The sequence below is a fragment of the Ranitomeya imitator genome, chromosome 4 (assembly GCF_032444005.1).
Source record: "Ranitomeya imitator isolate aRanImi1 chromosome 4, aRanImi1.pri, whole genome shotgun sequence".
Lineage (NCBI taxonomy): Eukaryota > Metazoa > Chordata > Amphibia > Anura > Dendrobatidae > Ranitomeya > Ranitomeya imitator.
This window is the reverse complement of record NC_091285.1, coordinates 644,783,879-644,811,756: the sequence shown is the minus strand read 5'-3', so window position 1 is coordinate 644,811,756 and position 27,878 is coordinate 644,783,879. Positions and strand designations below refer to the sequence as shown.

The window sequence follows — 27,878 nt, the reverse complement described above, 5'->3', positions numbered from 1 at the left end:
TGCGTCTGTGTAGATCTCGCAATCAAAAGCATTCAGATCCTCCTGCTGAATAAGCGACCTGCCATTATAGCCTTCCAAAAAAAACGTTGCCAAACAAGAAGGTCCTCCTTATGCTCCCTACCCAAACGAATAAAATGATGAGCCGACCGGACTCCAGCCGTCGCCCTGGACAATCTGCGGCAAAATATCCTGCCCATTGGCATAATACGACAAGCAAAATTCAAGCGGCCCAGCAGCGACTGCAACTCCTTCAATGAAGTCTTCCGCAATTTTCCAATCCGACTCACCTCTTGCTTAAGCAACTCCAACTTATCATCAGGCAACCTACACTCCATTTTTTCAGAATCAATGAGAATCCCTAAGAAACTCAGGACCGTGCAGGGGCCCTCCGTTTTTTTCCTGTGCCAAAGGAACACCAAACTGTCCGGCCACCCATTCCATGGTCCCAAGTAAATGACCGCACACTGCTGAATCCGGTGGACCGACAAACAAAAAATCATCCAAGTAGTGAATGACAGAAGGAACGGCCGATACATCTCTCACTACCCACTTCAAAAAGGTACTGAAAGTCTCAAACAATGCACAGGAAATCGAACATCCCATAGGCAAACACCTATCCAAGTAAAAACCACCCTCCCACCAACAACCTAACAAAGGAATGCTCTGCGGGTGCACAGGCAAGAGCCTAAAGGCCGACTCGATGTCCGTTTTTGCCAGCAATGCTCCAGGCCCGTACATTCGCACCCACCGAACAGCCGCATCAAACGATGTGTAAACAACGGAGCACAACTCCTCCGCAATCCCATCATTAACTGAGGATCCTTTGGGATACGAAAGATGCTGAATTAGCCGAAACTCGTTCGGCTCCTTCTTGGGCACCACCCCAAGCGGGGAAACAATTACACCAGCCATGGGCAACGAACTAAAAGGCCCCACCATTCTTCCCAGCTCAACCTCTTTCGCCAATTTAGCCGAAACCACCTCCGCATGCAAGCTAGCTGATCTCAAATTTTTTGTAGAAAAAGGAACAACATGCATCGGGTGAGGGATCTTAAACCCCTCAAGAAAACCGTCCCTAATAACCTCCGCCTTTTTAACATCCGGGTATCTACTTAGATAAGGGGCCATCTTTTGAACCCTCACCGGAGTCACCCCCTTGACCGCCACCCACTGATGGCTTACCCCGTGATTTCTTGAAACACTTAGCGGCTCCGTGAGAGGCCCCATTGCAGTGGGAGCACACGTGTTTAAATTTACAAGTGGTGCCATACTTGCACTGGCCCTCATTAAACTGCCAGCATGTCCCAGATTTTTCCTTTGAACCCTGAGACCCGTGTCCTCCACTTTGTCCTGACTGCTGACTGCTACCCCCCCTCCCCCCTGAAAGGACTGCCCATAACGCACCGGAGCCATCACCTTCAACCACAACCCGATGTCTTTTTGGTCCCACCTTATCTCCGGCCTCACTGCTTTTCGCTGCCTGAACTGTTCATCGTATCTCAGCCAAGCCTGGCCCCCATAGGTACGATGCGCTTCACCAATAGCATCCAAATAACAAAACAGGCCCGAGCAATTCTCGGGGAATTTCTCCCCTATAACACTCGCTAGAATGGCAAAGGCCTGCTGCCAGTTAACGAACGTCTGAGGAATAAGGCGCCAACGCCTCTTTTCTTCCTCCTCCTTTTTGCTGTCATCTTTCTTTCCTTTATCCAAGTTAAATTTTTCTAAAGGAAGGAGAGAGAAAATCTCTACGTATTCATCTTTCCAGATCCTCTCCTTGACTTCTTTCTTCAAATGGGCCCCCAGCGGACCCTCAAAACACACATATACCTCGCCTTTTGCCCTGTCGTCTAACTTAACGGTATCACCTTTTCCCGTTTCCGTTTGTACCGACACCGACACCCCCGCCGCAGGAACAGGCGTCCCACTACCCGAGCTCGCAATCTCGTTCGAACCCCCTGCTACGCCCCCGGCAACCGACACCCAGGCACCAGCGGGCGACGATCCCACACTATTAGCAACTGAGCTACCCCCGCCCCCATCCAATCTACGCAAAATCTGCGACATACCCGCTAAAAGCTCTCTAACCCCCGGAACCTCAGTACTGCCCCCACCCCGCTCCACTACACCCGAAACACCCGGCACTGGGGAAAGACTGGACATGTACTCACGTGGCTGCGCAGGTGCTGTGTCCCCACCAGCCGTGCTTCCTGAATCCTGCTGGTCCATTTCGTCGCGATGTTCGTTCCCGGAATCATCGCTGCCGCTCAACTGCCCCAGGCCCGCGCCCCTGGCCTCCACGTCACCAGGGGGGACCGAGACTGGCGAAGGCGACCGGTCCCTCGACCTCCTGCTGGATCTGGATCTGTCCGGCTCCGTGATCCCTCTGTTTCCAGCCGCTGGACTGTCTCCTCTGGACGCCGCTCCTGCGGCGCGACCGCGACCCACTCCTTGCCGTGATGCCGCCGCTGTCCTGCCCGAAAATCTGCTCTGCCGTCCTGTAGCAGAGCCAGGTGCACTGGGGGGGTGGGATCCGGGTGCACCCGCCGCAATTGCACCCGCCGCCATACTTCCCGGCTCCTGCCTGGTGGATGCTGCCGCCGCCGCTGGGCTCCTCCCCCGTCCCGCCGCTCGCGTTGCCGCCACCGCGGGAGATGCTCCCCGGCGGGTAGAAGCTGCCATTCTCGGTGCTGCGGCGCCGCCGCGCCCTCTGCCAGGCCGCACCGGAAGTGCGGCCCTGGCATCCTGTGCAGCGCCGGCGTCCTGCCGCGTCTGCACCGCTCGCCCAGCACCACGCCGCCTCGCGCCGGCAGGGCCGCCAGGTGGATTCCTGCCGGGGGAGGGGGCGGGCAAGGTGGATCCGCCGCGTCCCCCAGCCCCCGCAGGGTCCCGGGAGGGGCTCCGCGGCCTGCGCCTGCCGCGCGGTGTCGTGTCGTGGGATAGCCTGTCTGGCGGCCTAGACCGCCTGGTTTTGCTGCCCCGGCTCCCGCTGTCCTGGCTCCCACTGACTCCGAGCAGCCCTGTGAGCTGCTCCTCCAGCCATCCGGCCCTCCTGGATCTGGCCTCCCGGCGAAGCTGAGCGACCAGGCTGTCCACGGAAGACATGGTAAGAGGCTGTGGCAGCAGGTCCACTCACTTCGCCCGTCTAAGGTGACTGATCTCCCTTTTCCCGCACTTTCCCAAGCCCCCACCTCCCTTTTTGCATAAATCCCCACCCCCAATCCTACTCTTCCAATCCCCGGGCCCCTTTTCTCATAACTTCTTTATTTTTTAAAAACTTACTGCACTGCTCCCATGGCAACGCAGTCATGTGGGGGCCTCCTTTTAGCTGCGCCCCATACAGCCCCCCCTCTTATCCATTATTATCTATGGCTAGCTGCAAATATCCTGTTGTTTTGCAGACCAAGTGCACGTTAAAAAAAAACACCTATTATAATGGGTGAAAAATGCTGCAAAAACTGTGAAAGTATTAACATTGTGAAGATTTCAAGGCACGTAGGAGATTGAAAAAAAAAATGGAAAAAAAATGCAAGTGTGCCTGAGATTTTTTAAATCTGTTAAACACAGTGCAGAGGAAAACATAGCAAAAAAAAGCTGCGAAAATGCACGTGTGAACACAGGATTAGGCCTCTATTCACCTTGTATCTTATTCCACATCTTATTTTTTTTTTCCTATCGGGCAGCACGGTGGCTTAGTGGATAGCACAGCAGCCTTGCAGCGCTTGAGTCCTGGGTTCTAATCCCACCAAGGACAGCATCTGCAAACATCTCTGTGTTTGCGTGGGTTTCCTCCGGGCACTCCGGTTTCCTCCCACATTCCAAAGACATATTGATAGGGAATTTAGATTGTGAGCCCTAACGGGGACAGCAACGATAATGTGTGTAAAGCGCTGCAAAATATGTTAGCGCTATATAAAAATAAAGATTATTAATATTATCTGCAAAATGGAGTGCTGAATCCATATTTCATCTGTTTTTCGGTCTGGACGTCCATTTTTACCATTTCTATATATTATCTGTTTTTTCCTGTTTGAAAGAAAAATGGAAATTTTCCAAGCTTCTCTGCACAACGAGTGAAAAATCTATTTACTTCAGTGGGCTACTTTGGTAAAGACCAAAGAAGGAATTTTTTTTTTTCTGGGCCATCAGTTAGTAAAATAAATCTGCCATGTGAACAGCCCCGTAGAACATAATGTGGTTGTGTGCAGTTCATTGAAAAAACGGACAACGCACCGTCAACAAACGCTGACGTATGAATGAGACTGTCTTTTTGCCCTCCATTATGCTAGTACGTGACAGTATACCTTTTTTCTGCTGTTGTTGTAGCTCAGGTTTTTGTGATATTCTATACAGCGGTATTATACTTTTTTTTAGACTTTTGTTTCTAACATGGAAGTGGCATCTATCAGAGATATACATCAGGAAACCCCTCAGGATTATGCCTCCAAACAGCCTGTGAAATGCAGTGTGAAAATGGTGGTGCTCCCATCAAAGACCCCAACAAATAGGAGGACTGTGTGGCAGGGCACCATCAGAAAAATTCTGCTCTATTAATATTGTACTTACGGTTTCATAAACTTTTTTGTCATAGTGACACGTCAGAAGTTCTAATTTGGTGGGGGTTCAGGTGCTAGGAAGCTGACAATCGCGGAAAAAATGGGGCAGTAGAGTTCAACTACTGGGCTGGAGTTAGGCTGAGGATTTGGGTGGACTTTGGTTAAATACGGTTTCTCACCTGTTCTGATCGTTGTTTCTCGTTTTCTTTTTTTTAAGGCCAATTCGACCCCAAGAGATTCTTCCACCAGAGAAAGGTCGAGAAGTAGCCAAAGAGCTTGGCATTCCCTATTACGAAACCAGTGTGGTGGCGCAATGTGGCATTAAGGAAGTTTTCGATAACGCCATCCGTTCGGCACTCATCTCTCGTCGTCACTTACAGTTTTGGAAGTCGCACTTGAGGAGTGTACGCAAACCTCTACCACAAGCCCCCTTTCTTCCTCCCCGGCCCCCTCCGCCTGTTATCATAGTGCCTGATCCTCCTGCTCAGAGTGAAGATCATCCTGGACACCTTTTAGAGGAAGCCTCCTGTGCCGACGTGGTGTTGGTGGTCCAAGAAAGGATTCGTATCTACGCCCACCGCATCTACCTCTCCACCGCTTCCTCGAAATTCTGTGACCTTTTCCTAATGGAGGATGGAGATCCACCATCTCAAGCCAGGGACCCCCTTCTACGTGCCTCTAGCTTTGATGCTTGTGAGGGCTCGGAAACGGAGGGAGGAGGAATGAGAACCTCAGCCAGTGATGGGACTTTGGGTAGAGAAGGCGATAGAGATTTGTCAGGGTGGAGCCGAGCTTTTGAAAGCATACGAAGTGGAGTTCTGGAGGAGCCACCTGGCTACCGGGCCAGAAGGGTAACTGTGGTAAAGATGGACAGCTCGGTGAGGTCTGGACCATTCAGAGCTGTGCTGAAATATTTATACACTGGCCAACTGGACGAAAGAGAGCCCGAGCTGATGGAGGTGGCACACATTGCTGAGCTTTTGGAAGTGTTTGACTTGCGTATGATGGTGGCAAATATCTTGAATCGAGAGGCCTTCATGAATCAAGAGATCACAAGAGCTTTCCATGTCAGAAGGAGCAATCGTATCAAGGAGTGTCTGACAAAAGGGATCTTCTCTGGTGAGAATTGCCAAGTGGAACCATGAAAAGATATACAGATCTGGCAAAAATTAAGTGACCACTGCAAAATGTTCATTTTCTCAGATTTTTCTCTTTATAGTATATTTTTGAGTAAAATGTAAATTGTTATTTTAGTCTATAAACTTCTGACAACATGTCTCTGAATTTCCAAGCATTACATTTTGTATTTTTTTTCTGAAAAGGAGAAATGGTCAAAATTAAAAAAAAAAAATACAGTGCTTTCAGACCTCAAATAATGCAAAGAACACAAGTTCATAATCATTTAGAAACAACAATACTAATGTTTTAACTCCGGAAGATTTCAGAAATCAATATTTTGTGGAATAACCATGATTTTTAATCACAGCTTTCATGCGTCTTGGCATGCTTTCCACCAGTCTTTCACACTGCTCCTGGCACAAAAATGTAAGACGTTTTTCTTTGATGGCTTGTGACTATCCATCATCCTCTTGATTACATTCCAGAGGTGTTCAATGGGGTTCAGGTCTGGAGATTGGGCTGCCCATGACAGGGTTTTGATGTGGTGGTCTCTTAATTTTTGCCAGAGCTGTATATTATGGAATTGAGGTGTTCATGTATTGTGTTTCCAAGTGTGGCACACATTTCAGAACTTATTTACATGTTGCTATAAAAGAATACAAACACCATTTCCATCTGTAGGAGAGATTCATGACTTACATTTGCATTTTTTGCCGCAGAACCACACGAAGATTAGTCCCGATGTCATAAACTGTGACTAATCCTTAGCTTTCCCATATGGATTCTGCGGATATACGTAATACATTTTCACAGCAGCCAGATTTTATTGTACGTGTATAAACCTTATTCACTTGCATGGGATGTGACTTGTCAAATCTATGTGAATCGATGAATTTGTCACTGGCATAATACTTTATTTCCAGTATTTTTTACACCAAGTAGTAGAGTATTGCCTGCAATACTAATTTTGCTGTAAAAAATACTGAATACATTTCAATTACAGCCTGTCATACCTTTAAGTTAATCTATCCGAAATCTAAGTAGGTACCGTAATTTATGTTTTTTTCATTAGTCATTGTTTTCCCTTTTTCTCTCCATTAGATGTCACTTTCGTTCTGGACGACGGGAGCATAAACGCCCATAAACCACTTCTCATCTCTGGTTGCGACTGGATGGCCGCCATGTTTGGGGGACCCTTTTTGGAAAGCAGCACCTCTGAGGTAAGGAACGTGAAATCATTTGTGGCTCCTCTTTCCTTATAGTTATGCATTATTAACATCTTTGCAAAATGTCGGTAAGTACACAACATAACCCTAGTACTCTTTCCTCCTCTAATCTTTACATCTAGCCTCCCAAACAACGATCCAACATGTATAAACAGGCGGCCAGTCAATTACTGGGGAATTCACCCCGACACTGTATAAATCCTACTGTTGTGGTGTCTTCTCCATTTCATGTCGTTAAATAAATTACCGGTTATTTTTGGCTAATTGATGCACAATCATAGATGATATTACGTACTTAAGATTATATAAACGTCTCACAATTGTTTATACCCAGTGACAAAAGGAAATTACCAATGAGTCCATTACTTCTAGTCTTCAGGCAGCTCATATTAGCGCTTTATCATCCTGCCTATGAGTCAGGTCGGGTGTGGTCAAATATGCCAAGAATCCATCTACATCCATATATTAGCATGTATGTATATAAACAGTGAGGTTACATCTTCCTCCCCTCTGGGAATGATTTCTACAACATTTTTTAGGTGTCTGTTCATCCAGAAGAGCAATTGTGAGGTCAGACACTGACCCGACGGAGGCAATCTCCGTTCTAGTTCATCCCAAAAGTGTTGGATAGCATTGAGATCAGGCCGGTCATGTTCTTCTCTCGGTAGCCACATGTTATACACCGAGGGCAAGGGGCCAGAGGTTATACACTGGAGGCAAAGGTGCCGGATATTATACATCGGGGCAAGGGGCTGGAAGTTTTATACTAGAGGCAAAGCGGCTGGATATTATACATGGGGGCAAGGGGCCGGAGGTTATAAACCGGAGCAAAGGGTAGATATTATACACCACGGGGCGAGGGGCTGGATATTATACACTGGGGGGCAAGGAGCCAGAAGTTCTACATTGGGGGTGAGGGACCGGATGTTATACACCGGAGGCCAGGAGCCAGATGTTATACATCAGAGGTGATGGTCGGATATTATACACGGGGGGGGGGGTGAAGGACTAAATATAATACACCGGGGGGAGAAGAGCTGGATATTATGCAACAGGGGGCAAGGAGACCTATGTTATACACCGAGAGTGAGGGGGCCAGATGTTATACACCGGAGTCAAGGAGCCAGATGTTATAGACCGGGGGTGAGGAGTCAGATATTATAAACCAGGGTAATGTGCTGGATATTATACACCGGTGGGTGAGGGGCCGGATGTTATACATCAGGGGGAGAAGAGCTGGCTGTTATACACTGAGGGGATGGGGGGCCAGATGATATACACTGAGCGTGATGGGCTGGATATTATACACTGGTGGGTCGAGGAGCCAGATGTATTATACCGGAGGGCGAGAAGACGGATGTTTACACCGGGGGCAATGGGACTGAATGAAAAACCTGAATTCAATGATTAAGACGTGTTTACCAATATTTTTAGTGTATATAGATGAAAAAATTAGATAAACTGATTGGCCAAAACATTACAACCACTGACTGGTGAAGTGAATAACTCTGATTATCGTGAAGATCTAAGTGACTAAAGGCCAAATAATGATGGCTGGATGACACAGAGCATCAATAAATGACGGGTCTTTTGTGGTGTTCTGTTATGACCTGGTGGTTAGGAGCACCCGGAATGACCTGATAGTTAAACCTCATACAGGACGAGCTCTGGGATGTGGGAGCTCTGCTGATCGCAAGCCCTAATCCTATCACACACACTAGAAATAGCCGTGGAGCGCTCCTGACCAGACCTAGGCGCCTCGTCACAGCCTAAGAACTATCTAGCCCTAGAGATAGAAAATAAAGCCTACCTTGCCTCAGAGAAATTCCCCAAAGGTAAAGGAAGCCCCCCACATATATTGACTGTGAGTAAAGATGTAAGTCACAAACGCAGAAATGAAACAGGTTTCAGCAAAGGGAGGCCAGACTTACTAAATAGACAGAGGATAGGAAAGGTAACTTTGCGATCAGCACAAAAACCTACAAAAGACCACGCAGAGTGTGCAAAAAGACCTCCGCACCGACTCACGGTGCGGAGGGGCCACTCTGCATCCCAGAGCTTCCAGCTAGCAAGACAAAATCATGAAAACCAGCTGGACAAGAAAACAGTGAACAAATAATGACTATCAGGAACTTAGCTTCTGCAGGAGAAGGCAGGTCACCAGAGAGATCCAGGAGCGAACTGAACCAATGCAAAAACATTGACAGCTGGCATGGAGTAACGATCTGAGAGGAGTTAAATAGAACAGCCAGCCAAAGGATAAACCACGTCACCTGTGTAAGGAACCTCAGAAGCAGCAGCATCACTCATAGCCACCAGAGGGAGCCCATAGACAGAACTCGTGGAAGTACCATTCACGACCACAGGAGGGAGTTCGACAACAGACACCGAACCCTCACCAGAGCCCCCAGGCCGATCAGGATGAGCCAAATGAAAGGCACGAACAAGATCGGCAGCATGAACATCAGAGGCAAAAACCCAGGAATTATCTTCCTGACCATAACCCTTCCACTTGACCAGGTACTGGAGTTTCCGTCTCGAAACACGAGAATCCAAAATCTTCTCCACCACATACTCCAACTCCCCCTCGACCAACACCGGGGCAGGAGGATCAACGGAGGGAACCATAGGCGCCACGTATCTCCGCAACAACGACCTATGGAACACATTATGGATGGCAAAAGAAGCTGGAAGGTCCAAACGATATGACACAGGATTAAGAACTTCAGAAATCTTATATGGCCCAATGAAACGAGGCTTAAACTTAGGAGAGGAAACTTTCATAGGAACGTGACGAGATGATAACCAAACCAAATCCCCAACACGAAGTCGGGGACCAACACAACGCCGGCGGTTAGCGAAACGTTGAGCCTTCTCCTGGGACAATGTCAAATTGTCCACCACATGAGTCCAAATCTGCTGCAACCTGTCCACCACCGCATCCACACCAGGACAGTCCGAAGGCTCAACCTGCCCTGAAGAGAAACGAGGATGGAAACCAGAATTACAGAAAAAAGGAGAAACTAAAGTAGCCGAGCTGGCCCGATTATTAAGGGCGAACTCAGCCAAAGTCAAGAAGGACACCCAATCATCCTGATCAGCAGAAACAAAGCATCTCAGATATGTCTCCAAAGTCTGATTAGTTCGTTCGGTTTGGCCATTAGTCTGAGGATGGAAAGCCGAAGAAAAAGACAAATCAATGCCCATCTTAGCGCAAAAGGACCGCCAAAACCTCGAAACAAACTGGGAACCTCTGTCCGAGATGATGTTCTCTGGAATGCCATGCAAACGAACCACATGCTGGAAAAACAATGGAATCAAATCAGAGGAGGAAGGCAATTTTAGATAACGGTACCAAATGGACCATCTTAGAGAAGCGATCACAAACCACCCAAATGACCGACATCTTTTGAGAAACAGGGAGATCAGAAATAAAATCCATGGAAATATACGTCCAGGGCCTCTTCGGGATCGGCAAGGGCAAAAGCAACCCACTGGCACGAGAACAGCAGGGCTTAGCCCGAGCACAAGTCCCACAGGACTGCACAAAAGAACGCACATCCCGTGACAAAGAAGGCCACCAAAAGGATCTAGCCACCAAATCTCTGGTACCAAAGATTCCAGGATGACCAGCCAACACCGAACAATGAATCTCAGAGATAACTCTACTAGTCCATCTATCAGGGACAAACAGTTTCTCCGTAGGACAACGGTCAGGTCTATCAGCCTGAAACTTTTGCAGCACACGCCGCAAATCAGGGGAAATGGCAGACAAAATTACCCCTTCTTTAAGAATACCCGCCGGCTACGGAACACCCGGAGAGTCAGGCACAAAACTCCTTGACAGGGCGTCAGCCTTCACATTCTTAGATCCCGGAAGGTATGAAACCACAAAATCAAAAAGGGAGAAAAAGAGCGACCATCGAGCCTGTCTAGGATTCAACCGTTTGGCAGACTCGAGATAAGTCAAATTCTTGTGATCCGTCAAGACCACCACGCGATGTTTAGCTCCTTCAAGCCAATGTCGCCACTCCTCGAATGCCCACTTCATGGCCAACAACTCCCGATTGCCCACATCATAATTGTGCTCAGCAGGCGAGAATTTTCTAGAAAAGAAGGCACAGGGTTTCATCACCGAGCCATCAGAACTTCTTTGTGACAAAACAGCCCCTGCTCCAATTTCAGAAGCATAAACCTCAACCTGAAAAGGGAGCGAAACATCTGGCTGGCACAACACAGGGGCAGAAGCAAAACGACGCTTCAACTCCTGAAAAGCCTCTACAGCCGCAGAGGACCAATTGACCACATCAGCACCTTTCTTGGTCAAATCAGTCAACGGTTTAGCAATACTGGAAAAATTAGCGATGAAGCGACGATAAAAATTAGCAAAGCCCAGGAACTTCTGCAAGCTCTTCACAGATGTCGGCTGAGTCCAATTGTAAATGGCCTGAACTTTAACAGGGTCCATCTCGATAGTAGAAGGGGAAAAAATGAAACCCAAAAATGAAACCTTCTGAACTCCAAAGAGACACTTTGACCCCTTCACAAACAAGGAATTCGCACGAAGGACCTGGAACACCATTCTGACCTGCTTCACATGAGACTCCCAATCATTCGAAAAGACCAAAATGTCATCCAAATATACAATCATGAATCTATCCAGGTACTCTCGGAAGATGTCATGCATAAAGGACTGAAACACAGATGGAGCATTAGAAAGCCCGAATGGCATAACCAGGTACTCAAAATGGCCCTCGGGCGTATTAAATGCCGTTTTCCATTCATCACCCTGTTTAATTCGCACAAGATTATACGCACCACGAAGATCTATCTTGGTGAACCAACTAGCCCCCTTAATCCGAGCAAATAAATCAGACAGCAGCGGCAAAGGATACTGAAATTTGACTGTGATCTTATTAAGAAGGCGGTAGTCAATACAAGGTCTCAAAGAACCATCCTTCTTGGCCACAAAAAAGAACCCTGCTCCCAATGGTGACGACGACGGACGAATATGACCCTTCTCCAAGGATTCCCTTATATAACTCCGCATAGCGGCGTGCTCTGGCACAGATAAATTAAACAGACGGCCCTTAGGAAACTTACTACCAGGAATGAAATTAATAGCACAGTCGCAATCCCTATGAGGAGGTAGGGCACCAGATTTGGGCTCTTCAAATACATCCCGGTAATCTGATAAAAACTCAGGGACTTCAGAAGGAGTGGAAGGCGAAATTGACAGCAATGGAACGTCACCATGTACCCCCTGACAACCCCAGCTGGACACAGACATAGATTTCCAATCCAACACTGGATTATGGACCTGTAGCCATGGCAACCCCAAAACGACCACATCATGCAGATTATGCAACACCAAAAAGCGAATATCCTCCTGATGTGCAGGAGCCATGCACATGGTCAATTGAGTCCAGTACTGAGGCTTATTCTTGGCCAAAGGCATAGCATCAATTCCTCTCAATGGAATAGGATACTGCAAGGGCTCCAAGAAAAAACCACAGCGCCTGGCAAACTCCAAGTCCATCAAATTCACGGCAGCGCCTGAATCCACAAATACCATTACAGAATAGGACGACAGAGAGCAAATCAGAGTAACGGACAAAAGAAATTTAGACTGTACCGTACCAATGGTGGCAGACCTAGCGAACCGCTTAGTGCGCTTAGGACAATCGGAGATAGCATGAGTGGATTCACCACAGTAAAAACAGAGCCCATTCCGACGTCTGTGTTCTTGCCGTTCAGCTCTGGTCAAAGTCCTATCACACTGCATAGGCTCAGGCCTATGCTCAGAGAATACCGCCAGATGGTGCACAGCTTTGCGCTCACGCATGCGCCGATCGATCTGAATGGCCAAAGACATAGACTCATTCAGACCAGCAGGCGTGGAAAATCCCACCATGACATCCTTAAGGCTTCAGAAAGACCCTTTCTGAAAATTGCCGCCAGGGCACATTCATTCCACTGAGTAAGCACATACCACTTTCTAAACTTCTGACAGTACACCTCAGCTTCATCCTGACCCTGACACAAAGCCAGCAAGATTTTCTCTGCCTGATCCACTGAATTTGGTTCATCATAAAGCAATCCCAGCGCCAGAAAAAACGCATCAACATCACGCAATGCAGGATCTCCTGGCGCAAGGGAAAATGCCCAGTCTTGAGGGTCACCACGCAACAAAGAAATAATGATTTTTACCTGTTGAACGGGGTCACCAGAGGAGCAGGGTTTCAAAGCTAGAAACAGTTTACAATTATTTTTGAAATTCAAGAACCTAGATCTATCCCCAGAAAATAAGTCAGGAATAGGAATTCTAGGCTCTAACATAGGATTCTGAACCACAAAATCTTGAATGTTTTGTACCCTTTCAGTGAGATGATCCACACAAGAGGATAGACCTTGAATGTCCATATCTACACCTGTGTCCTGAACCACCCAAAGGTCTAGGGGAAAAGAAAGACAAAACACAGTGCAAAGAAAAAAAAATGGTCTCAAAAGTTCTCTTATCCCTCTATTGAGATGCATTAATACTTTGGGCCAGCTGTACTGTTATGACCTGGTGGTTAGGAGCACCCGGAATGACCTGATAGTTAAACCTCATACAGGACGAGCTCTGGGATGTGGGAGCTCTGCTGATCGCAAGCCCTAATCCTATCACACACACTAGAAATAGCCGTGGAGCGCTCCTGACCAGACCTAGGCGCCTCGTCACAGCCTAAGAACTATCTAGCCCTAGAGATAGAAAATAAAGCCTACCTTGCCTCAGAGAAATTCCCCAAAGGTAAAGGAAACCCCCCACATATATTGACTGTGAGTAAAGATGAAAGTCACAAATGCAGAAATGAAACAGGTTTCAGCAAAGGGAGGCCAGACTTACTAAATAGACAGAGGATAGGAAAGGTAACTTTGCGATCAGCACAAAAACCTACAAAAGACCACGCAGAGTGTGCAAAAAGACCTCCGCACCGACTCACGGTGCGGAGGGGCCACTCTGCATCCCAGAGCTTCCAGCTAGCAAGACAAAATCATGAAAACCAGCTTGACAAGAAAACAGTGAACAAATAATGACTATCAGGAACTTAGCTTCTGCAGGAGAAGGCAGGTCACCAGAGAGATCCAGGAGCGAACTGAACCAATGCAAAAACATTGACAGCTGGCATGGAGTAACGATCTGAGAGGAGTTAAATAGAACAGCCAACCAAAGGATAAACCACGTCACCTGTGTAAGGAACCTCAGAAGCAGCAGCATCACTCATAGCCACCAGAGGGAGCCCATAGACAGAACTCGCCGAAGTACCATTCACGACCACAGGAGGGAGTTCGACAACAGACACCGAACCCTCACCAGAGCCCCCAGGCCGATCAGGATGAGCCAAATGAAAGGCACGAACAAGATCGGCAGCATGAAAATCAGAGGCAAAAACCCAGGAATTATCTTCCTGACCATAACCCTTCCACTTGACCAGGTACTGGAGTTTCCGTCTCAAAACACGAGAATCCAAAATCTTCTCCACCACATACTCCAACTCCACCTCGACCAACACCGGGGCAGGAGGATCAACGGAGGGAACCATAGGCGCCACGTATCTCCGCAACAACGACCTATGGAACACATTATGGATGGCAAAAGAAGCTGGAAGGTCCAAACGATATGACACAGGATTCAGAACTTCAGAAATCTTATATGGCCCAATGAAACGAGGCTTAAACTTAGGAGAGGAAACCTTCATAGGAACGTGACGAGATGACAACCAAACCAAATCCCCAACACGGAGTCGGGGACCAACACAACGCCGGCGGTTAGCGAAACGTTGAGCCTTCTCCTGGGACAATGTCAAATTGTCCACCACATGAGTCCAAATCTGCTGCAACCTGTCCACCACCGCATCCACACCAGGACAGTCCGAAGGCTCAACCTGCCCTGAAGAGAAACGAGGATGGAAACCAGAATTATAAAAAAAAGGAGAAACTAAAGTAGCCGAGCTGGCCCGATTATTAAGGGCGAACTCAGCCAAAGTCAAGAAGGACACCCAATCATCCTGATCAGCAGAAACAAAGCATCTCAGATATGTCTCCAAAGTCTGATTAGTTCGTTCGGTTTGGCCATTAGTCTGAGGATGGAAAGCCGAAGAAAAAGACAAATCAAAGCCCATCTTAGCGCAAAAGGACCGCCAAAACCTCAAAACAAACTGGGAACCTCTGTCCGAGACGATGTTCTCTGGAATGCCAGGCAAACGAACCACATGCTGGAAAAACAATGGAACCAAATCAGAGGAGGAAGGCAATTTTAGATAAGGGTACCAAATGGACCATTGTTGTGGATTCTGTTTTTGGGCTCCCTCTGGTGGTTACAGATGGTACTGGGTGACTTGTGTTCTCTGCGGTCTCTGGTGTCCACCTGTTCTATCAGGATATGGGAGTTTCCTATTTAACCTGGCTTTCTTGTCATTTCCTCGCTGGCTATCAATGTAATCAGTGTGTCTTGTTACCTCTGCTTCCCGCTTCTGTATTCTTCAGGACAAGCTAAGTTTTTGATTTTCCTGTTCCACGTTTTGCTTAATTTTTGTCTTAGTCCAGCTTGCAGATATGTGATTCCTTTTTGCTGGTTGCTCTTGTGGGCTGATATTACTCCTCATGTTCCATGAGTTGGAACATGAGTTCAAGTAATTTCAGGATGGTTTTTTTGTAGGGTTTTTCGCTGACCGCGCAGTTCACTTTTGTATCCTCTGCTATCTAGCTTTAGCGGGCCTCATTTTGCTGAATCTGTTTTCATAACTACGTATGTGCTTTCCTCTCATTTCACCGTCATTACATGTGGGGGGCTGCTATTTCTGTGGGGTGTTTCTCTGGAGGCAAGAGAGGTCTGTGTTTCTTCTAATAGGGAAAGTTAGTTCTTCGGCTGGCGCGAGACGTCTAGGAATCATCGTAGGCACGTTCCCCGGCTACAGCTAGTTGTGTGTTGAGGTTCAGGATCGCGGTCAGCTCAGTTTCCATCACCCTAGAGCTTGTTTTGTTTTTTGTGCTTGTCCTTTTGTGATCCCCTGCCATTGGGATCATGACAGTATAGCCGGCCAAAAAGTGGTAATCGTATTGGCTGAAGTAGGAGGAAAAGTAGTCTGAGGAAGTTTTTTTTTTTTCCCCTCAGAGTTTGCTGCATAGCCTTAATTGCAGCCTGGCTGCGTCTTACCTCCTCTTAATCCTTGAATGGCTCTGACCTCAGCTGTTTATCATGGACGTCCAGAGTTTGGCTTCCAGCCTGAATAATCTTGCTGCTAAGGTTCAAAATATACAAGATTTTGTTGTACATGCTCCTATGTCTGAACCTAGAATTCCTATCCCAGAGTTTTTTTCTGGAGATAGATCTAGTTTTCTGAATTTTAGGAACAATTGCAAGTTGTTTCTTTCTTTGAAATCTCGCTCTTCTGGAGACCCTGCTCAGCAAGTCAAGATTGTTATATCTTTCCTGCGGGGTGACCCTCAGAATTGGGCATTTGCATTGGCACCAGGGGATCCTGCGTTGCTCAATGTGGATGCGTTTTTTCTGGTATTGGGTTTGCTCTATGAGGAACCTAACCTAGAGATTCAGGCTGAAAAAGCTTTATTGGCTCTCTCTCAGGGGCAAGATGAAGCAGAAATATATTGTCAGAAATTCGGAAATGGTCGGTGCTTACTCAGTGGAATGAGTGCGCCCTGGCTGCAAGATTCAGAGATGGCCTTTCTGAGGCCATTAAAGATGTCATGGTGGGGTTCCCTGCGCCTACAGGTCTGAATGAGTCTATGACTATGGCTATTCAGATTGATCGGCGTTTACGGGAGCGCAAACCTGTGCACCATTTGGCGGTGTCTTCTGAACAGGCACCTGAGACAATGCAATGTGATAGAATTCAGTCCAGAAGTGAACGGCAAAACTATAGGCGGAAAAATGGGTTGTGTTTTTATTGTGGTGATTCAGCTCATGTTATATCAGCATGCTCTAAACGCACAAAAAAGTTGATAAGTCTGTTGCCATTAGTACTTTACAGTCTAAGTTCATTCTGTCTGTGACTCTGATTTGTTCATTATCAGCCATTTCCGTCGATGCCTATGTGGATTCAGGCGCTGCCCTGAGTCTTATGGATTGGTCATTTGCCAACCGCTGTGGGTTTAGTCTGGAGCCTCTGGAAGTCCCTATTCCTTTGAAAGGAATTGACTCTACACCTTTGGCTATGAATAAACCTCAGTACTGGACACAAGTGACCATGCGTATGACTCCCGTTCATCAGGAGGTGATTCGCTTCCTGGTACTGTATAATTTACATGATGTCTTAGTGCTTGGTCTGCCATGGTTACAAACTCATAACCCAGTCTTGGACTGGAAAACGATGTCTGTGTTAAGCTGGGGATGTCAGGGGGTTCATGATGATGCACCTCTGATTTCTATCGCTTCATCTACTCCTTCTGAGGTTCCGGTATTTTTGTCTGATTATCGGGATGTTTTTGAGGAGCCTAAGCTCAATTCGCTTCCTCCTCACAGGGATTGCGATTGTGCTATAGATTTGATTCCTGGCAGTAAATTTCCTAAAGGTCGTTTGTTCAATCTGTCAGTGCCAGAGCATACTGCTATGCGGGATTATGTTAAGGAGTCCTTGGAAAAGGGACATATCCGTCCATCTTCGTCCCCTTTGGGAGCAGGTTTTTTTTGTGGCCAAAAAAGATGGTTCCTTGAGGCCTTGTATAGATTACCGTCTTTTGAATAAGATTACAGTTAAATATCAGTATCCTTTGCCATTGTTGACTGATTTGTTTGCTCGCATTAAGTGGGCTAAATGGTTCACTAAGATTGATCTTCGGGGTGCGTATAATCTTGTGCGGATAAAGCAGGGTGATGAGTGGAAAACCGCATTTAATACGCCTGAGGGCCATTTTGAGTATTTGGTGATGCCTTTTGGACTTTCTAATGCTCCTTCTGTCTTCCAGTCCTTTATGCACGATATTTTCCGTGAATATCTGGATAAATTTATGATTGTGTATTTGGATGATGTTTTGGTTTTTTCGGATGACTGGGAGTCCCATGTTCAGCAGGTCAGGAAGGTGTTTCAGGTCCTGCGGGCCAATTATTTGTTTGTAAAAGGTTCAAAGTGTCTCTTTGGAGTCCAGAAGATTTCTTTTTTGGGGTATATTTTTTCCCCTTCTACTATTGAGATGGATCCCGTCAAGGTTCACACTATTTGTGACTGGACGCAGCCTACATCTCTTAAGAGTCTACAGAAGTTCTTGGGCTTTGCTAATTTTTATCGTCGTTTCATAACTAATTTTTCTAGTGTTGTTAAGCCTTTGACGGATTTGACTAAGAAGGGTGCTGATGTTGCTGATTGGTCTCCTGCGGCTGTGGAGGCCTTTCAGGAACTTAAGCGCCGGTTTTCTTCTGCTCCTGTGTTGCGTCAGCCAGATGTTTCGCTTCCTTTTCAGGTTGAGGTTGATGCTTCCGAGATTGGAGCGGGGGCGGTTTTGTCTCAGAGAAGCTCCGATTGCTCAGTGATGAAGCCATGTGCGTTCTTTTCTAGAAAGTTTTCGCCCACTGAGCGGAATTATGATGTTGGTAATCAGGAGCTTTTGGCCATGAAGTGGGCATTTGAGGAGTGGCGTCATTGGCTTGAGGGTGCTAGACATCGTGTGGTGGTCTTGACTGATCACAAAAATCTGATTTACCTTCAGTCTGCCAAGCGTCTGAATCCTAGACAGGCTCGTTGGTCACTGTTTTTCTCCCGTTTCGATTTTGTGGTTTCATACCTGCCAGGTTCAAAGAATGTGAAGGCGGATGCTCTTTCTAGGAGTTTTGTGCCTGACTCCCCTGGAAATTCTGAGCCCACTGGTATCCTTAGGGATGGGGTGATTTTGTCGGCTGTCTCCCCAGACTTGCGACGTGCTTTGCAGGAGTTTCAGGCGGATAAACCTGATCGTTGTCCGCCTGAAAGACTGTTTGTTCCGGATAATTGGACCAGTAGAGTCATCTCCGAGGTCCATTCTTCTGCGTTGGCAGGTCATCCTGGAATATTTGGTACTAGAGACTTGGTGGCCAGGTCTTTTTGGTGGCCTTCCTTGTCGAGGGATGTGCGTTCTTTTGTGCAGTCTTGTGAAGTTTGCGCTCGGGCTAAGCCTTGCTGTTCTCGGGCCAGTGGATTGTTGTCACCTTTGCCTATCCCGAAGAGGCCTTGGACGCACATTTCCATGGACTTTATTTCGGATCTCCCTGTCTCTCAAAAAATGTCCGTCATCTGGGTTGTGTGTGACCGCTTTTCTAAGATGGTTCATCTGGTACCCTTGCCTAAGTTACCTTCCTCCTCTGAGTTGGTCCCTCTGTTTTTTCAGAACGTGGTTCGTTTGCATGGGATTCCGGAGAACATCGTTTCTGACAGGGGATCCCAGTTTGTGTCTAGATTTTGGCAGACGTTCTGTGCTAAGATGGGCATTGATTTGTCCTTTTCGTCTGCATTCCATCCTCAGACGAATGGCCAGACGGAACGAACTAATCAGACCTTGGAAACTTATTTAAGGTGTTTTGTTTCTGCTGATCAAGATGACTGGGTTACCTTTTTGCCGCTTGCCGAATTTGCCCTTAATAATCGGGCTAGTTCTGCTACCTTGGTTTCTCCTTTCTTTTGTAATTCGGGGTTTCATCCTCGTTTTTCCTCTGGTCAGGTGGAGCTTTCTGATTGTCCTGGAGTGGACATGGTGGTGGATAGGTTGCATCAGATTTGGAGTCATGTGGTGGACAATTTGAAGTTGTCCCAGGAGAGGGCTCAGCAGTTTGCTAATCGCCGTCGCCGCGTGGGTCCTCGACTTCGTGTTGGGGACTTGGTGTGGTTGTCTTCTCGTTTTGTTCCTTTGTTTGAAGGTCTCTTCTCCTAAGTTCAAGCCTTGGTTCATCGGTCCCTATAGGATCTTGGAAATTCTTAACCCTGTGTCGTTTCGTTTGGATCTCCCGGCATCGTTTGCTATTCATAATGTGTTCCATCGGTCGTTGTTGCGGAAGTATGAGGTACCTGTTGTTCCTTCGCTTGAGCCTCCTGCTCCGGTGCTGGTGGAGGGAGAATTGGAGTATGTTGTGGAGAAGATCTTGGATTCTCGTGTTTCCAGACGGAGACTCCAGTATTTGGTCAAGTGGAAGGGTTATGGTCAGGAGGATAATTCTTGGGTGGTTGCCTCTGATGTTCATGCTGCTGATTTGGTCCGTGCATTTCATTGGGCTCATCCTGGTCGCCCTGGTGGTTCTCGTGAGGGTTCGGTGACCCCTCCTCAAGGGGGGGGTACTGTTGTGGATTCTGTTTTTGGGCTCCCTCTGGTGGTTACAGATGGTACTGGGTGACTTGTGTTCTCTGCGGTCTCTGGTGTCCACCTGTTCTATCAGGATATGGGAGTTTCCTATTTAACCTGGCTTTCTTGTCATTTCCTCGCCGGCTATCAATGTAATCAGTGTGTCTTGTTACCTCTGCTTCCCGCTTCTGTATTCTTCAGGACAAGCTAAGTTTTTGATTTTCCTGTTCCACGTTTTGCTTAATTTTTGTCTTAGTCCAGCTTGCAGATATGTGATTCCTTTTTGCTGGTTGCTCTTGTGGGCTGATATTACTCCTCATGTTCCATGAGTTGGAACATGAGTTCAAGTAATTTCAGGATGGTTTTTTTGTAGGGTTTTTCGCTGACCGCGCAGTTCACTTTTGTATCCTCTGCTATCTAGCTTTAGCGGGCCTCATTTTGCTGAATCTGTTTTCATAACTACGTATGTGCTTTCCTCTCATTTCACCGTCATTACATGTGGGGGGCTGCTATTTCTGTGGGGTGTTTCTCTGGAGGCAAGAGAGGTCTGTGTTTCTTCTAATAGGGAAAGTTAGTTCTTCGGCTGGCGCGAGACGTCTAGGAATCATCGTAGGCACGTTCCCCGGCTACAGCTAGATGTGTGTTGAGGTTCAGGATCGCGGTCAGCTCAGTTTCCATCACCCTACAGCTTGTTTTGTTTTTTGTGCTTGTCCTTTTGTGATCCCCTGCCATTGGGATCATGACAGACCATCTTAGAGAAGCGATCACAAACCACCCAAATGACCGACATCTTTTGAGAAACAGGGAGATCAGAAATAAAATCCATGGAAATATACGTCCAGGGCCTCTTCGGGATCGGCAAGGGCAAAAGCAACCCACTGGCACGAGAACAGCAGGGCTTAGCCCGAGCACAAGTCCCACAGGACTGCACAAAAGAACGCACATCCCGTGACAAAGAAGGCCACCAAAAGGATCTAGCCACCAAATCTCTGGTACCAAAGATTCCAGGATGACCAGCCAACACCGAACAATGAATCTCAGAGATAACTCTACTAGTCCATCTATCAGGGACAAACAGTTTCTCCGTAGGACAACGGTCAGGTCTATCATCCTGAAACTTTTGCAGCACACGCCGCAAATCAGGGGAAATGGCAGACAAAATTACCCCTTCTTTAAGAATACCCGCCGGCTACGGAACACCCGGAGAGTCAGGCACAAAACTCCTTGACAGGGCGTCAGCCTTCACATTCTTAGATCCCGGAAGGTATGAAACCACAAAATCAAAAAGGGAGAAAAAGAGCGACCATCAAGCCTGTCTAGGATTCAACCGTTTGGCAGACTCGAGATAAGTCAAATTCTTGTGATCCGTCAAGACCACCACGCGATGTTTAGCTCCTTCAAGCCAATGTCGCCACTCCTCGAATGCCCACTTCATGGCCAACAACTCCCGATTGCCCACATCATAATTGTGCTCAGCAGGCGAGAATTTTCTAGAAAAGAAGGCACAGGGTTTCATCACCGAGCCATCAGAACTTCTTTGTGACAAAACAGCCCCTGCTCCAATTTCAGAAGCATCAACCTCAACCTGAAAATGGAGCGAAACAAATGGCTGGCACAACACAGGGGCAGAAGCAAAACGATGCTTCAACTCCTGAAAAACCTCTACAGCCGCAGAGGACCAATTGACCACATCAGCACCTTTCTTGGTCAAATCAGTCAACGGTTTAGCAATACTGGAAAAATTAGCGATGAAGCGACGATAAAAATTAGCAAAGCCCAGGAACTTCTGCAAGCTCTTCACAGATGTCGGCTGAGTCCAATTGTAAATGGCCTGAACTTTAACAGGGTCCCTCTCGATAGTAGAAGGGGAAAAAATGAAACCCAAAAATTAAACCTTCTGAACTCCAAAGAGACACTTTGACCCCTTCACAAACAAGGAATTCGCACGAAGGACCTGGAACACCATTCTGACCTGCTTCACATGAGACTCCCAATCATCCGAAAAGACCAAAATGTCATCCAAATATACAATCATGAATCTATCCAGGTACTCTCGGAAGATGTCATGCATAAAGGACTGAAACACAGATGGAGCATTAGAAAGCCCGAATGGCATAACCAGGTACTCAAAATGGCCCTCGGGCGTATTAAATGCCGTTTTCCATTCATCACCCTGTTTAATTCGCACAAGATTATACGCACCACGAAGATCTATCTTGGTGAACCAACTAGCCCCCTTAATCCGAGCAAATAAATCAGACAGCAGCGGCAAAGGATACTGAAATTTGACTGTGATCTTATTAAGAAGGCGGTAGTCAATACAAGGTCTCAAAGAACCATCCTTCTTGGCCACAAAAAAGAACCCTGCTCCCAATGGTGACGACGACGGACGAATATGACCCTTCTCCAAGGATTCCCTTATATAACTCCGCATAGCGGCGTGCTCTGGCACAGATAAATTAAACAGACGGCCCTTAGGAAACTTACTACCAGGAATGAAATTAATAGCACAGTCGCAATCCCTATGAGGAGGTAGGGCACCAGATTTGGGCTCTTCAAATATATCCCGGTAATCTGATAAAAACTCAGGGACTTCAGAAGGAGTGGAAGGCGAAATTGACAGCAATGGAACATCACCATGTACCCCCTGACAACCCCAGCTGGACACAGACATAGATTTCCAATCCAACACTGGATTATGGACCTGTAGCCATGGCAACCCCAAAACGACCACATCATGCAGATTATGCAACACCAAAAAGCGAATATCCTCCTGATGTGCAGGAGCCATGCACATGGTCAATTGAGTCCAGTACTGAGGCTTATTCTTGGCCAAAGGCGTAGCATCAATTCCTCTCAATGGAATAGGATACTGCAAGGGCTCCAAGAAAAAACCACAGCGCCTGGCAAACTCCAAGTCCATCAAATTCACGGCAGCGCCTGAATCCACAAATACCATTACAGAATAGGACGACAGAGAGCAAATCAGAGTAACGGACAAAAGAAATTTAGACTGTACCGTACCAATGGTGGCAGACCTAGCGAACCGCTTAGTGCGCTTAGGACAATCGGAGATAGCATGAGTGGATTCACCACAGTAAAAACACAGCCCATTCCGACGTCTGTGTTCTTGCCGTTCAGCTCTGGTCAAAGTCCTATCACACTGCATAGGCTCAGGCCTATGCTCAGAGAATACCGCCAGATGGTGCACAGCTTTGCGCTCACGCATGCGCCGATCGATCTGAATGGCCAAAGACATAGACTCATTCAGACCAGCAGGCGTGGGAAATCCCACCATGACATCCTTAAGGGCTTCAGAAAGACCCTTTCTGAAAATTGCCGCCAGGGCACATTCATTCCACTGAGTAAGCACATACCACTTTCTAAACTTCTGACAGTACACCTCAGCTTCATCCTGACCCTGACACAAAGCCAGCAAGATTTTCTCTGCCTGATCCACTGAATTTGGTTCATCATAAAGCAATCCCAGCGCCAGAAAAAAACGCATCAACATCACGCAATGCAGGATCTCCTGGCGCAAGGGAAAATGCCCAGTCTTGAGGGTCACCACGCAACAAAGAAATAATGATTTTTACCTGTTGAACGGGGTCACCAGAGGAGCAGGGTTTCAAAGCTAGAAACAGTTTACAATTATTTTTGAAATTCAAGAACCTAGATCTATCCCCAGAAAATAAGTCAGGAATAGGAATCTTGAATGTTTTGTACCCTTTCAGTGAGATGATCCACACAAGAGGACAGACCTTGAATGTCCATATCTACACCTGTGTCCTGAACCACCCAAAGGTCTAGGGGAAAAGAAAGACAAAACACAGTGCAAAGAAAAAAAAATGGTCTCAAAAGTTCTCTTATCCCTCTATTGAGATGCATTAATACTTTGGGCCAGCTGTACTGTTATGACCTGGTGGTTAGGAGCACCCGGAATGACCTGATAGTTAAACCTCATACAGGACGAGCTCTGGGATGTGGGAGCTCTGCTGACCGCAAGCCCTAATCCTATCACACACACTAGAAATAGCCGTGGAGCGCTCCTGACCAGACCTAGGCGCCTCGTCACAGCCTAAGAACTATCTAGCCCTAGAGATAGAAAATAAAGCCTACCTTGCCTCAGAGAAATTCCCCAAAGGTAAAGGAAGCCCCCCACATATATTGACTGTGAGTAAAGATGAAAGTCACAAACGCAGAAATGAAACAGGTTTTAGCAAAGGGAGGCCAGACTTACTAAATAGACAGAGAATAGGAAAGGTAACTTTGCGATCAGCACAAAAACCTACAAAAGACCACGCAGAGTGTGCAAAAAGACCTCCGCACCGACTCACGGTGCGGAGGGGCCACTCTGCATCCCAGAGCTTCCAGCTAGCAAGACAAAATCATGAAAACCAGCTTGACAAGAAAACAGTGAACAAATAATGACTATCAGGAACTTAGCTTCTGCAGGAGAAGGCAGGTCACCAGAGAGATCCAGGAGCGAACTGAACCAATGCAAAAACATTGACAGCTGGCATGGAGTAACGATCTGAGAGGAGTTAAATAGAACAGCCAACCAAAGGATAAACCACGTCACCTGTGTAAGGAACCTCAGAAGCAGCAGCATCACTCATAGCCACCAGAGGGAGCCCATAGACAGAACTCGCCGAAGTACCATTCACGACCACAGGAGGGAGTTCGACAACAGAATTCACAACAGTGTTCGTAGTAAAGGGTTCGGGTTAGCACCTACCAAGCGTGATTCCTCTACCAGGAAAGAGCTTGTGAGATGATTCTCTGAGTGGATTGTGTATAAGGCGGAGGAGGCATCATCCATATTTTCAATACATCAGTAATTCTAATCATTAAAGGTATCTCTATATTGACTTTTCGGGCATGAGATTACAATTGGACATGTTATTAGTGCTGGTTTTGATTGCTTGGATCCCTACCCAAGAATAAGGGGAACTTCACACTCAGTGATTGCTTTGTTAGTTTCACATGTCTGACATTCATCTAAATCTAGTATGGGAAGGCCCCACAAAGTAAGAGGGAACATCTGAGGCCTGTTAAAACACTGAACACTGAACCTAAGATAAAAAGAGAAAAGCCACGGGCCATATACACCGGGATCACCTAGAATAGTCAAATGTTTTATTTGGTACAATAGAAAATTGAAAAAACACATGAAAACATTTAACTCTGATTTATTGAGGGATACTTACTGTATCTTGATCAACTTTCAGGATATAGGATGTGTTACAAGATCTCTGTCCTGGATTTCTTAAATATCTCCGCATGGATCAACATTGTCTGCGTTCATTTATATATCTTTGCGATTTCACTGGCAGTTTTGACCTCTCTAAACTACAGGTCTTTTTTATATGCTACTTATCAATCATAATGTGTTGACATATACATATTATTATTTATTTGGGTTTTTCGGTGTGCTGATCATATTTATTTACGCTAACATTATTGCATATTGGCATATCCATATTTATACCAAGTACTTATGTCATGTCACCTGATTGAGGGCTGTAGCTCTATTGTGAGAAAATATGTATAGTTTTGATGTCATTTCATGACTTTTAAATGTTTTTATTTGTGTGTTTTTTCAGTTTTCTATTGTACCAAATAAAGCGTTTGACTATTCTACATGTCCGACATTCATGATCTGAGAACAAACCACAATGTTCAGAACTGCCGCAGGTCTCTTGACCAGAACTCAACAGGCTCATGTATGGCGATAAGGGTCTTGAGTTTAGATCAGTAGACCCATGGCCGCTCTGATCATCGAGATCCATTGTCGGATTATGAATGTTAGACATGTGAAACTGGGGACCAACATTTTGGTGAGCTCTGCCGTCTACTTGGATTGGTACAACTACCCTTTCAATGAGAAAAAGCAATCATTTTTGCATCATGGGGGTCTGACAATGGGACCCCAGGAATCTCACCTTGACAACTTGTCAATGGTCTGAAAATAAACCCCATATTGGATTATTAGTACAGAAATAATTAACTGAATGGCTTACATAATGCATAGCAATAATAGCAGTGTCATATCTAATCTTTTCTGTGTCCAGGTAGTCCTTCCATACACCTCCAGAGGCAGTATGCGTGCGGTGCTAGAGTATTTGTATACTGGACAGTTCACCGCTGGACTCGATCTTGACCCCTTGGACCTCATTATACTGGCTAATCGACTCTGTCTGCCACATCTGGTAGCACTGACCGGTAAGGGATGAGTAGGTACTGTTGGTTTGGACACCATTAATCTCCAATTCCAATTTCGTGCAGATGGCCGTATTTTCGGTCCAAAGGCGATCCAACAGAACATTGGATTGCACTTGGACCAATGTTATCCTATGGGCCGTGCACGTCTGATTCTTTTCCTCAGACCGGCCCGGTCCGAGGAAAAAGATGCAGCATGCCCGAGTTTGACCCGATATTGGGATTGCCCTCTACCATGCAAGTCAATGAGTGCATGGAAAATATCGGACTGCACTAGGATAACATCTGAGCACAACCAAATCGCTGGCAGCATGAATTAGAGTCCGACTCCCTCATTACAAACATGTATGTTTTGCGCTGATACGCTGCGGAGCTTTAGAGAAAAACTTAGTTGGTAAAAGCACTGGAGAGGAGATGACAAGTCACATGTACAGCTGCTTCTTACAAAATTAGAATATCATCAAAAAGTTAATTTATTCCAGTTCTTCAATACAAAAATTTAAACTTATATATTATATAGAGTCATTACAGAGTGATCTATTTCACGCGTTTATTTCTGTCAATGTTGATGATTATGGCTTACAGCCAATGAAAACCCAAAAGTCATTATCTCAGTAAATTAGAATACTTTATAACACCAGCTTGAAAAATGATTTTAAAATCCGCCATTGTGCGGTTAATGTGCAGATGTTGCAATGATGATAATTAATATTGATTTTTATTTTACCGACATAATAAGCATCTCATTCTGTCTTTCCAGAGAAACACACGGTATCAGTCATGATGGACGCCTCTCTGAATAATAAGGATATTGACGGGGAAGCACTTGTGTTACTGGAAGCTGCTCAGGTAACTGCTCTACCGCTTCTCTGCTTACCTGGGCATAAGATCAGATTGTCCTTGTATTATACATTTTTTATCCCCCCACGTACCTAGTGTACAAGATGCAAGGTCACATTTGCCAAGTTGGTCTGCAGATCCATAGCCAAATCTGACACATCCCAAGCCATGTTTGCCAAGCCTGCATATGCCAATGTCCTGGCACCACCTCTACGGGGCCACCGATTCCAGAGGATCCTACATACATTGCTTTGTGTCTTTCAGTTTCATGGCGCTCAGCAGCTGGCAGCCTGGTGTTTACATCACATCTCCACAAATTATAACCGCGTGTGCAGGAAATTCCCCCGGGACATCAAGCTGGTGTCAGCAGGTGAGTATGGCGGTATAGTAATGGTGCTAAATCACTTTATTCTACAACAGCATAATGCATACAGTACATACCGGCATTACCTGCCTCTGCGTTCCCTGGTAATGGAAGCATGCTCAGAGTCCCTTGAGTGTGTTTCCCCCCAAAGAAACTGCCCTTAATGAACTCCAACAGACCATGTCTTCCCATAGAGAAAAGTTTTTGCTCATAAAGTCCCCTCTGCAATATTAAAAGGGTATTCCT

The 27,878-nt window shown here is 46.4% G+C and overlaps 1 protein-coding gene and 1 long non-coding RNA gene across 5 annotated transcripts in view; one reads left to right on the top strand and one right to left on the bottom strand.

Moving 5' to 3' along the window:
- Positions 1-27,878, bottom strand: part of LOC138677089 (uncharacterized) — a 77,678-nt gene that overhangs the window by 22,064 nt on the left and 27,736 nt on the right. The gene's annotated exons all lie outside the window — the stretch shown is intronic.
- The window catches only part of RHOBTB2 (Rho related BTB domain containing 2), a 60,078-nt gene that overhangs the window by 26,436 nt on the left and 5,764 nt on the right, over positions 1-27,878 (top strand). For all 4 annotated transcript variants that reach the window (XM_069766951.1, XM_069766952.1, XM_069766953.1 and 1 more), the window contains 5 exons: positions 4,774-5,675; positions 6,777-6,895; positions 26,281-26,431; positions 27,189-27,277; positions 27,533-27,638. In XM_069766951.1, coding sequence (XP_069623052.1) covers positions 4,774-5,675; positions 6,777-6,895; positions 26,281-26,431; positions 27,189-27,277; positions 27,533-27,638 — 1,367 coding nt within the window. The remainder of the gene's footprint in view (positions 1-4,773; positions 5,676-6,776; positions 6,896-26,280; positions 26,432-27,188; positions 27,278-27,532; positions 27,639-27,878) is intronic.